Raw genomic sequence first — 13,323 nt, 5'->3', positions numbered from 1 at the left:
TGAGCCACCGCGCCCAGCCAAGAGGTTATGCATTTAAGAACATTAATTACAACCTTTCAATATATAGATGACAGACTTAACATCTTCTGCCAGAGCTTAATCCTATGTGAGACAATAGGAAGGCACTGAAATGTTCATGTAGTAGATACATGTGTTTAAAGAAAAAATGAGGAAATAAACTTTTGAGAACTGTGGATCATACTACTCCTATGTCTCTACAACCTCACAAATATATAAGCAAATTATTGAAAATGGACACTAACGTAAAGCAGGTTAAGAATTATTTCTATTTTAATATAATCTCTCAGTGGGCATTAATAGTATATTTCTAATCTTTTGCCATTAAGTATGGAAGTGGGCTACAGATGAAAAAAAGTGAAGCAAAAATATTAAATGATAGGCATGATTCACAAAATCAAATCTTTCTTAAGCTAAATGATGAAAACACATGAGCACATAAAGGGGAACAACACACACTGGGGCCTTTTGGATGCTGGAGGCTGGGAGGAGGGAGACAATCAGGAAAAATAACTAATGGGTACCAGGCTGAATACCTGGGTGATGAAAAGATCTGTACCATAAACCCCCTGACACAACTTTACATATGTAACAAACCTGCACTTGTATCCCTGAACTTAAAATAAAAGTTAAAAAGAAACTTTAAAATGATTACTCTCTCTCTCTCTCTTTCTCTCTCTCTCTCTCTGTTATCAATTTATCAGCTGTGGTGTACAATAATCTTCATTTATAAATTGCTCCCTCATGTTTATGTGACTTATAATTAGTAGACTAGCACTCAAGTCTGCAGGTTCACAGAAGGAAGGGAAATGATACTCAAGTGCCTACCATGAATTATTACGCCTTTCCGTATTGCTTAGTCCTATAAAAGTCTCTAAACTGAGTAACATTATTCTCACTTATCTGATGAGTAAACTCATAAGAGCATACCTAGAGCACAATGACATGTTTGGGATCTAACCACATACTTTGACTATAAGGCATGTGCTTATTCACTCGGCTACATTGCCTACTGGGTTCACTGTGTTGTAAGCTATACCTTAATAAATAATGACCAGCTTACCTGAGCTTTGCTGTGCACAACTGTATATAATCCTTGTTACTGGCAAAATGATTTTTGATGTTTCAATGACTGTGAATATATTTGTTTGAATTATAATGCCCTCCCGTCCTCCCTCCAGAATTCTATCCCTGAGTTACATTATTTACATTTTGGGAAAAAGTATAATGAGATCTTGTAGGCATAAGAAAAGCAGTTCTCTTAGAGAGTTCGTCTTCAGAGACAGAACAAGACTTCCAGGAAGTAGAAGGCACATTCAATCAGTAACACAGGTGAGGTTAGAAAGCAGTACTCTTTGTATTAATAAAGACAATATGTTAAATGCATAAATATAGGACATTTTTATATTGTCATGTATTTTTTCAAAAAATTAGGAATTGAGAAAGAAAATGTTTAGACTATGTGTCTTTATTTTTCACGTGGGATATTGTAAATACAGCTTCAGAATCCTGAAATGGGGATGGACGGGGAGAGGAGTTAACTTTTGTCTGTGCTCTGCACATAACTAATTATATATCTTGATGATGACTTTTTATGCACTCTTCATTTGAGAAATAGGAAAATTGGTATAAAATATTATGCAAGAAAATTAATAATTTTAATATATTTTCCACTTGAAAAATAAGAGAAGTGTTGTAAATTCTTATAGTTACTTTTATACCTAACATTCTAAGAGAAATTCTCTAGAAAATTATATTACACAGTGAAAATATATGTATACATCACATATTGAGAAACGGGGATCCTGATAACTTATACTGGGAAAAAAAATCATACCATGAAAGAAGTCCATTTTTCCTTACTCAAGTTACTTTCTTAATTTTGTAAACACAAAAGTCTAGTTTTTATTGATAATGATTTTCTTCAGAGCTTCTTTCACCTCCTTATTCCGGAGGCTGTAGATTAAGGGATTCAACATGGGAATGATCACTGTGTAGAAGACAGAGGCCATCTTGTCTGTGTCCAGGGCATGGCTAGAGCTAGGCTGTAAGTACATAAAAATGAGGGTCCCATAGAATATGGTGACTACCAGCATGTGAGAGCCACACGTCGAGAAAGCCTTCTGTCTTCCCTCAGCTGAATGCATCCTCAGGATGGCAGAAATGAACATGTAGGAGACAAAGACAATCAGAAGGGAGGAAATGAACATGATACCAGCACAGGCAAAGATCCAGAGCTGTTCGAAGCGAGTGTCTGAGCAAGTTAGCCTGAGGAGAGGCATGTCATCACAATAGAAAGGTTGACAATGTTGGAGTGGCAATAGGAGAGACGGAAGGCGAGGATGGTGTGAAACAGTGCAACCAAGATGCTATAGCTACAGGGAGCAGCCACAAGCTGAATGCAGATTCCTGGGGACATTACCACCATATACATCAGAGGGTTACAAATGGCCACATATTGGTCATAGGCCATGGAAGCCAGTAGCAAGCACTCAGCCTTCATGAAGGCCAGGAAACAGCCTAACTGAGCAGCACATGCATTGAACGAAATACTATTTTGTTTATGTAACAAATTCCCAAGCATTTTGGGTGTAACGACAGAAGAGTAACAGAAATCCACAAAAGCTAGGTTGCTAAGAAAGAAGTACATTGGTGTGTTGAGTTTTTCATCTGTTCTAATGAGCAGGATCAAACCCAGATTGCCTACTACTGTGAAAAGATAGATAGATAAGAACAGCACAAAGAGGGGCATCTTCAACTCCTGACGATCTGTGAGGCCCACCAGAATAAACTCTGTCACCTGGGTGCAATTGATCTGAGTCATACCTCTTCAAGGTGTCTGGATAAAAAGAGGAGAGTTTAATCAAGCTTAACATTTGTGTAATTTGTTAATACCTTAATATCCTTAAAATCAATTTTATTGTTAATATGTAAGTGCTAATTTAGTATTAAAATTATTAGCTCACTTGAGGTCTGGGGATGGAATGGGATGGGATGAAAGGTAAAAGAGGTTATTTTGTGGGAACACATATTTCTCTCTGCATAAATTTATTATATTTATAAAGGTACTTTACATACTATGTCCATGTGTACATATTATTTAGCTCCCGCTTATAAGTGAGAACATGTGGTATTTTACTTTCTGAGTTACTTCACTGAGATAATGGCCTCCATTTCCATCCATGTTGCTGCAAAAGACACAATTTCATTCTTTTTTTGTGGCCAAATAGTATTCAATTACCCTTAAAAAGTGAATGTAAATTGCCATTATGGCTATGAGGAAGTAAATATAGTGAATTTTGACAAACTTAGCATTTTTGTGATAAACAGTTGCATTTTAATGGCAGGTAACTATTGAAAAATGGCATTTTGTAGGTATTTAAGTCAAGCAGGATACAGTGGAAAGAACTCTAGATAAAACTGGGAGACCTGGAATTTATTTCTGTCATTCTCTAGTTACATAAACTTTGGCACATCAAAAATTCAGTTTGTTCTTTAAGCTTCCTAATCTATAAAAGGTGTTATTTTCTATCTGAAATAATCATTGTTACTATCAAAAGAAAGTTATCTCCTGCACATAACAGGTGTAAATATATTTTAAATTAGAAAATAATATTAAACCGTAAAACTTGCTTCCCTGATGTATTAAAAGTTACAGGTATGTATAAGTCAGCAGAATCACTTTACCACCCAGTTGTCAATGAATTTTAAAAGTGATTATGCTGACTTCTACATACATAGTATGTATGGGTGGTCAAGGTAATATACCTCTAGGCCTTGAACATAGAGAAGTCTGAGGAAATAAATACAAAAAAGTAAGAACACATGGAAAATCCTTAAGTAACGCAAGTAGATTGGTATAGGTAAACTTTTACACATAATGTACCTTTTAAGTTGAATACAGAGAAAAGTGTCTTAAAATTTTAGTTCCTGAAATATAATCTCAGCAAATAATAAATTAACAAAAGAAACCTAATTGATATATTTTTATTTCAGGAAACAGCAGGGGAATATATCAGGAAAAGTTAGATGTTCTTTATAAATCATGGACATGAAAATCAAAAATGAATATTTTTGAGTATGTGTGCACGTATGTTTCTACCACTTTCTATGAAGAAGATAACAACAGATAATATTTATTATTACTGCTGCTGCTGCTTATTGTTACATGAAATATGTGTATCATCAAAGTTTTTAAAGACTTTTTGGTGTTCATACAAATACATAAATTTTGCTTTGAGATGATTAAGCAACAATTTGATAGGAAATTTAGTTTTCATGTCTGGAGATTTCAGGTAAGGCTGCACTGTTTGACAACTATAAGACATTTATTATCTCACCTTGAAGTACCACTTTATCTCATCTCAAAGGTAGAATGTACATTATATTTGAAAAAATATTATACATGACCTTTTACAATATAGTCCATGATGTTTTCCATCAAAATTCCAGCCACATCTCTTCCCTTCTTCCTCAAACAACACCCAGTGATCAATTAAAAACCTGATTTTACAGTCCTCAAATACAACATGCCCTTACACGTTACCCAGGCTTTATATGTGCTTTTGCTTACACTTACCTCTACCAGATGAATGGCGCATGGAGAGCTGCAGTGAAAACTATTTATTCTTCATGGCTTCCCTAATTTCTAGTTTTCATGCTGTGTTACCATCTTTCATCTTTGTGTTCTAGAAACATTATATACATAATTCATTTACCTATATCACATATATGTCAAACACCTGTTTTCATATATTTTATTTTGATAGACTGCTGACTCCATGGGTGGAAGCCATGAAATTTTAATTAATGTCTTAATGTAGCCCCTTCTAGATGCTTGGTAATGGGAAATTAATAATTAAATTTTTGCAATAACCTTTCAATATTTATTTCACTGGTTCACAATTAATGTTCTTTACTTATAACAAACACATTAAATGACATATTGATGACTTGGTTTTGATGTGTTCACTTTTTATATGGGCAAAAATAGGAAGGACAGTTTTGATGTAAATTGCAATCTAGTCAATTAAGTGTCCAACTTTTCCAAGCAGCCTAATAAATTTTATCTTGGTATTCCCAAACTTTTTTTTTTCATCACATACCAATAAAAAATATATTTTATATAACACATACATATATAACAGAAATAAAATTATAGAAAACATTAGCCTTATTTCAGAAAATGCCATCTAAAATGTTATAAAGTTCATTATATTCTATGCTACTTTATTTTTAAAATGCTTATCTTGACCTTAATTTTGAAACATATTATTTGAACTTACTTGGGTAAAGGGTGTTCCTATTTCCTCTCCAAGTGGGTTTGGGCAGCAACAGAATATAGGGTTTTGACAGTCACTCTGTCCCCTCTGTCCCATAGGATCTTATTTAGGAGAATGATGCAAGTAAAATTATCAGAAAAAATAGTTAATGAACTAAGGGATTCCAAAGCAGGCTAGAGATAAATTAACATCATTCTCAAGCTTTGAGGAACCAAACATCTATAGCTCTGTCTTAGCATGACATTATTGCTGTAATGTTCTTATTTTTGGAATGCTATTTATTGATTGATAATTTTATTATTAATAATGCTATTTATTTATTCATATTTTACTTGTTCATATTGTTGTTCTTGTTATTTATTTATTTATTTGTATTCTTTTCCTTTTGTTGTTTCTTAGTGATAAAGTTTAGATTTATTTTTAAAAGAAAAATAAAAATTACCTTGCAAAAATTTTTACAACATATCTTCCAAAGAACTAATTTGGAACTCCCAATAATCTGTTACAGAATAATTTAAGACATGGTACTCTCTCTTTGGCTTACTCTTTGAAATGCTCATGAAATATTTGTGTCTTTTTTAAGGCTGTTGCTATCTGTTATTACTTAATTTTTATAGTTCCTTGGTCTATGGAATAGCCTTTGAGATTATTTTTTTAGCCAATCTGTGGCCATAGCAAGAGAAGAACATTATTGTAATACTTATTACAGAACAATGCATCCGCTAGGAACTGAATTGTATCTCTCAAAATTCATATATTGAAGCTCTAACTCCCAGTGTGATGATATTTAGAGACAACAACTTTGGAAGAAAATTAAGATTAGATAAAGTTATAAGGGAGGGGGTTAGTGCCCTTATAAGAAGAGACGCAAAAGTGTATGCTCACTCACTCTCCCTCTTTTTTTTTTTTTTTTTTTTTTCTGTCTCCTCTATGCTCACAAACAAGAGGTCATGTGAGCAGACAGAAGATGGTGGCTGCCTACAAGCTGGGAAGAGAGACCTAACTAGAAACTGAATCAGAAAGTATCTTGATCTTGGACTTCTTGTCTCCAGAACTGTCAGAAAATAAATTTCTGTCATTTAGGCCACCCAGTCTAAGTTTTGAGGTTTTTGTTGTTGCTATTTCTTTGTTTTTTACTGTAGCCTGAGTTGAATAGGAGAGCATCTCTGAAAAAGCAAAATAATCCTCTACAACGCGAAAGGCTTTGTTGGGGGAAGGTGGTAGGGAAGAGGAGGGGTGGAAAGCAATTATAAAACTACTTTTTTTATTCCCCAAATATAGGGTATTTTTCTGCTATCTAAGGATGAAGATGGACAAGATTCCCCAAATATGTCTTTTATAGATTTCAGATAGGAAGTGAAAATCACAATTGAGTTTACACAGTCAGCTGAAAATACATAAATGAGAAGGCCAATAAGACATTTGATACAAACCCTGGGATCCAGTCATTAGCTTACCAATATCTTACCAAATGGAAAAAATTTTTAATATATATTTCTTAAAGAACCAGATAGAGTATTTGGAGATAAAACCACATGGCACATGTATACATATGTATCAAACCTGCACGTTGTGCACATGTACCCTAGAACTTAAAGTATAATAATAAAAAAAAGAGGAATACTGAAAAAAATAATAATTTTAAAAAGAATAAGTTGCACATATCATGTCACTTTATCAAGGTACAATTATCAAAACTAGAAAACATTTGTGCAACATTATTTTCTAATATATTGATTATATTCAAATTTCATCAATTTCTCCAATAAATCCTTCTAGCAATTTTTTCTTGGAAAAAAAAGAATATTTGGAGATAAAAATACAATACCTGAAATGAAAAATGTACTGGTTAGACCAAAAAGAATAGTGATAAAGCTGAAGACAGAATTGGTAAAATTGAAAATAGGTAAATAAAACTTGTCTATTCTAGAAAACAGAGAAGAAGAATATTACAGAAAAATGAAGAAAGTCCTGGCGACTTCTGGGGCACCAGAAAGTGGTACCAATAAAGTGTGCCATATCAAGTGTACCAGTAAAAATAAGTGGGAGTCTCAAAAGGAAGGAAGGGAGATAAAGGGGAAAATACTTGAATAAATTACTGAAAACTTCTCCAATTTGAGAAAAAAAAACATTAACATGTGGATCTAAGGGACTCAACCAAACTTAAGTTAGATTAACACCAAGGAATCTTTAGGCTAATGAAAGTCAAAGTGTTGAGTGCCAAAGACAGCGAAAAATCTTGAAAGTTGTTGATTAATTCTATAGAAAATCACAACAAGTTTAACACATGACTTCTTACAAGGAAAATATGGAATATGGTGGGATGACATGTCCAAACTGCTGTAAGAAAACAATTGTCTACAGGGAATACTATATCCAGTCAAATTATATTTCAGAAATAAAGGTGACTTAAAGACCTGGGTAAATGAGATTAAGATAATTCATTGCTAGCAAATCTGCCTTATAATAAGTACATAAGAATGTCTTTCAGAGGATAAGAAATTATTCTGTATGATAATTTCAATCACAGAAATACACGAAGCACACTGGAAATGGCAGATATGTCAATCATTTTTTATATTTATTGACGTATCGTCATATTATTGATATAAATAGTCAAATGTCTGTGTATATATAGTCTACATAAGTATTCTCTTCTTAATTTATATAAATGACATACAATTGTATATTTCTTGTGTCCTCCTAATGACATAAAATTGCATACATATTCAATTATGATAATACTGTCTTGAGGTTTATAAGTAGACACTGCATATGTGTGTATGTATGTATGTATTTACATAGTGCTATGCTAGTATTAATCTGAAGTATATGGTGATAAGTTAAAATCAATATTGAAATCCTTAGAGCAACCATTACTAATGCATGTCTGTGTGCCTGTTTGTGTGTGTACATATTTAACACATCAGAAATTAAATTTCTAACTTAAATTTTTTTAACATAGACGTTAGAACTCAAACAAGGAAATAAAAAAAAACTGAACTATTTAGAATATTAACAACATGAAAGACGTAAATTCAGCCGTATCAGTAATTGCGTTAAAAATAAATGGACTTAATACTCTAATTAAAAGGGAGAGCTATTCAGAGTTAATTACAAAGACAAAAATCCAACTATTAGCTGTTTACAAGAGACAAAATGTACACTTAAAATCACAAATATAATGAAAGTAAAATGATGGAATACTCTTCCATGCTTATAATAACCGCAAGAGAGATGAAGTGGTTATATTGTCAGAAAAATATAGACTTTTAGTCATTAAATGCTATCACAAAAAAGGAAGAGCATTTAATAATGCTAATAAGGAAAAAATCAGTAAATTAAGTAACTAGAAATTCATGCACAAATGACAAAGGAGCCCCAAAACATTTAAAATTAAAACTGACAGAAAATAAATGTAAATACATAATTTAACTTGGGATTTTAACATCAGTCTTAATAATTGATAGAGCAAATAAAGAGAAAACCATTAAGCTAAAAAAGGCTTGAGCAACACTATCAACCAGCTTGATCTGAATGAATCTACAGAATGACTCTAGAGGAAAAAAAAATTATTTAACACCGGCTGTCTCAACTTCAGCACTATTATCATTTGGGGATGTATAATTTTTTTGAGTGAGGGGCCATGTTGTGAATTGTAAAATATTTTTCAGCACACCTGGCCTCAACCCTCTAGATAGCAATAGCATTCCTTCACAGTATCCTGTCATTGTGAAAATCAATAATAAGCCTAGGCATTGACAAATGTTCCCCTGGGAGAAAAATTACCTCTATGTAGAGATACTGTTGCAGGTAATTTAATTAAATGTTATTAAATTTAATTTTAAATATACTATAAAATAGTCTTAACATATTGTTAAAGAACTCTTATAACCCTGAACTGGGCATTCAGAGTGCTTTCATTTTTTCCATTCTTGGCAGCACCTAATTGTATAACTATCAGAAGAGATAATACATTTTAAAAATACATTTTTCCTGTGAGGAATGATGTAAATTCTCATGGTACTTTCTACATATGAAATATGATTTTAAGTCAAAAAAATTACAAAAATGCAAAGAATAATTTTTTTCAGTAAACAGATCTTTATTGCTTACCAATTAAGAGCAAGGTATTCCAATAGTTTTATTAATGTGGGGGAAAACCTGGTTACGAAGGAATGCCCATTTTTGTCTATTGAACTCATTTTCTCAGTTTCAGAAAAATAAAAGCATGGTTTCTATTGATGATGACTTTCTTCAGGGCATCTTTTACATCTTTGTTCCTGAGACTGTAAATCAAGGGGTTCAACATGGGAATAATCACCGTGTAGAAGACAGAGGCCATCTTGTCTGCATCAAGAGAATGGCTTGAGCTTGGTTGTAAGTACATAAAGATCAGGGTGCCATAGAAAATGGTGACTGCCAGCATGTGAGAGCTACAGGTGGAGAAGGCTTTGCGTCTTCCTTCAGCTGAGCTCATCCTCAGGATGGCAAAAATAATGAACATGTAGGAGACAAAGACAATCAGAACAGAGCAGATGAATGTGATACCAGCACAGGCCAAAATCCATAGCTGTTTGAAGTGAGTGTCTGAGCAAGTTAGCCTGAGGAGAGGCATGTCATCACAATAGAAATGGTTGACAATGTTGGAGTGGCAATAGGAGAGGCGGAAGGTGAGGATGGTGTGAAATAGTGTCATTAGGAAGCTATAGCTATAAGGAACTGCTACAAGTTGAATGCAGATTCCTGGAGACATTACAACCCTATACAATAGAGGGTTACAAATGGCCACATATCGCTCATAGGCCATGGAAGTCAGTAGCAAGCATTCTGATATCATGAAGGTGAGAAAGCAGCCCAGTTGAGTAGCACATGCATCAAAGGATATAACATTTTGTTTGTACAAGAAATTCCCAAGCATTTTGGGTGTAATGACAGAAGAGTAACAGAAATCAACAAAGGCTAGGTTGCTAAGAAAGAAGTACATTGGTGTGTTGAGACTTGTATCCACTCTAATGAGTAGGATCAAACCCAAGTTGCCTACCACTGTGAAGAGGTAGATGGATAAGAACAGCACAAAGAGGGGCATCTTCAACTCCTGATGGTCTGTGAGGCCCACAAGAATAAACTCTATCGCCTGGGTGCAATTGATGTGAGCCATATCTTTTCTGGCCATCTAAATGTGGAAGTAGAGAAAAGAGTTAAGTCTAAGTCATATTTTAATACTGTAAATCCTATATGTGGTGTTTTTATATTTACTGTATTGTACAGTTTAATTAATTAGATTTATTTATTAATTTATTTAACTAATATAATGATTGTTAGCATACTGGAATTCTGGAAATGTGATGGAGAGCAAAAAGAATATAACACTGTATAAACATCTTTATATCTAAAGCATGAACTTACATGAATGTAGGGAATGAATCCTCACATAATCTTATCCTGTAAATTAGAGTAAAATTGATATTTGTTTTCTAAGAGATTTGGAAATTTATGTTTCTTTACAATTCAGTTTATGTCTGCTTTTTTAATCTTTTATTAAAAAACTGATTTAATTACATTTTTTGCATTAATTTTTGTTTTCCTACTCTATTTAAAGTTGTGTATCATCATTTTCTTATTCATTTTGAATAATTTTTATAATTGAATTATTGAATACCCAAATAGTATCAAATATCATGTCTCTCCAACTCCTTTTTCTTCTCTCTCTCTCCCACCATTATATCTAGTAATTGAAAATAGAGCTTTCCTTAAAAACTTATAAATTTCACGCTCTGAAAATTACTATGCAAATAAATACATAAATAAAATAAGAGCCTGTGTTTCTTCACTGTTCTTCAGAGTTTACTAATAGCTCTTGTGTATTTACTTCTGCTCAATTAATCAAAGAATCCATTTCAGTTATTTGTGTTTTGTATTAATAAACATATTTATTGAGCAACATTATGTGGTAAGTAGTAACTTTCAAAAAATACTTATTTACCTTAATTTTATTCTAAATAAATTATATTTATTATATGTATAAGATACATATTAGATATACAATATGTAAGTATATACTAGATATCCTAAAACCCTAATACAGATGGAACATTAATGTCTAATCATAGCAACATGGAAATTGATGGATAAGGACATGGGAACCCATAAATTCCAAATCTCTAATTGCATGTTAAAAACTGAACGTCAATTTTGAATTAAAATAGGAAAAAGAAAAGAGAAAAGGGAGGTAAGTAAAAAGAGAATTTTTGGTCTTTGCACTGCTCAGACCAAACCCTTCTCAAGAAGACTAACTTTCAGACTCAAACTTTTTTATGACAAACTATAGAAATAAATACTTGTTATAAGATGGCATGGAACTAATAGATATATTGAGAATAATACTTTTGCTTCCTTGACATCCACTTGTATTACATATTCTTTCGTTTTCTAGCGTAATCTGTATTCCATTCTATTTAATCCAAACAATGCTTCTTCGGATCCTAAAAAGTGGATTTAAGATCTACTAGTAGTTACAAGCACAGTTTCAAAACCTACACACTAGTCCCCACACACTGAACCATTTTCACTAACATGAGTAGATAAGCAACTTACCTTTAACAGTTCCTAGCTATACCACCCACTGTGATCTGTAACCAAGACTGAACATTCTATCCTTAACATTTTCCTCGATTTTGTCTAACTGCTACTCTTGTAGAAGGTTATTTCAATTCATTCAGTTCTTTATTCAATAATATATAGTGGGGACTATTAATTTTCAGAGCGTGCATAGAGTCTGAAGATAGAGCAGTGAAAGAATAGATAGTAGTCCAGGCTGGAAAGAAAGCAAGCTTTATCCAAATTTACCCTATTTTTCTGGTCTCTTTTCTTATCATTCGTTTTTCTCCACCTATAAAACACAAAACCCTGAAACGTGTGCACACAAACTATTTTACTTTGAATCCAAAGGAGAGCATGCATTATATTTGAAAGGACATGTGAGTTTTTATAGTATCATCTCTGAATATTTTTATTATCCCGGTTCCACTCAACTCTCCAGTCAGCAGGAGCATCCATTGTTTCAATTAATGATTGGTCTCAATTTGTCAATAACAATATGCCTTTCCATACTTCTCTATTTTTAATCTTGCCATTCCTAGTTTCTCTCTTTACAGAAAAATAGACAGTGAAAATGGAAACTCCTACTTATCTTTCAAGCTCTGCTGAAATATCACACTTCTATGAAGAGCTACTTAATTTTTCCTTCCCATGTTGAGTTAACAGCTTTCATATTTGTCCTCCAAAAACAATTTAGACATACCTAATCTATATTTCATCTCTTATTACAACCATCTGTTTCCATATATCTTCCATATATCTGATAGACTTTAGACCCTTTGTGGTTGAAAGTCACGCTGTTTTTATTCATTTCCTAATATAGTCTCTTCTAGATGTTAGATGATGGGGAATTAAAGATTAATTTTGGAATGACATTTGAATATTTCTTCCCCTTGCCCCTAGGTTATATTATTTTCTTTGGAAAATATCGCTAGAGACATACTAGTAATGTCTAACGAATGCCCCACTAATCCTGGGTAAAATTTCTAGCTACTGCAAGAGGGGAAAGCAGAGTTTGGGCATAGAATATATAATTTGGTCAATAACGGAACTGTTTATTTCCAAACATTTTTAAAAATTCTAAACAGGAATTTTTATTTAATTCAATCTAATAAGAAATGTTTTAAAATCACAATGCATACCCACATATAAAATTAAAATAAAACCAGAGAAAACACTTTATTTTATAAAATGTACTTGTAATGATTTTTCTCTAACTATTGTATGGCACTCTTTAATCTTAAAAATACTTACCTCGAGTTAATATAGCAAATGTATTAGCTATAAATGAGTCAAAGCCCACCATCTTGAAATACGCTCTATTCTACCTGGGAAGAGGATACTTGTATTTCTCCTCATAATAGGTGTAGATAGCAATGACTATGTGGGTTTTGTTAGTGTCTCTTACCCAAAGGATCTTGTT

The 13,323-nt window shown here is 32.8% G+C and overlaps 2 protein-coding genes across 2 annotated transcripts; both read right to left on the bottom strand.

The window, feature by feature from the left end:
* Positions 1-1,886: 1,886 nt before the first annotated feature.
* On the bottom strand, positions 1,887-2,842 carry LOC466561 (olfactory receptor 8U9-like). The gene is given in 2 exon segments (XM_009440401.4): positions 1,887-2,317; positions 2,320-2,842. Coding segments are annotated over 2 exon segments (954 nt in total).
* Positions 2,843-9,501: 6,659 nt separating this feature from the next.
* On the bottom strand, positions 9,502-10,461 carry LOC466560 (olfactory receptor 8U8). The gene has a single exon (XM_521959.3). It carries the CDS (start codon positions 10,459-10,461, stop codon positions 9,502-9,504), a length of 960 nt encoding a protein of 319 aa, XP_521959.3.
* Positions 10,462-13,323: the final 2,862 nt, after the last annotated feature.

Source organism: Pan troglodytes, chromosome 9, assembly GCF_028858775.2.
Source record: "Pan troglodytes isolate AG18354 chromosome 9, NHGRI_mPanTro3-v2.0_pri, whole genome shotgun sequence".
NCBI classification, from domain to species: Eukaryota; Metazoa; Chordata; class Mammalia; order Primates; family Hominidae; genus Pan; species Pan troglodytes.
Note: the sequence above shows the minus strand (reverse complement) of the source record. Positions and strands in the feature narration are given on the sequence as shown.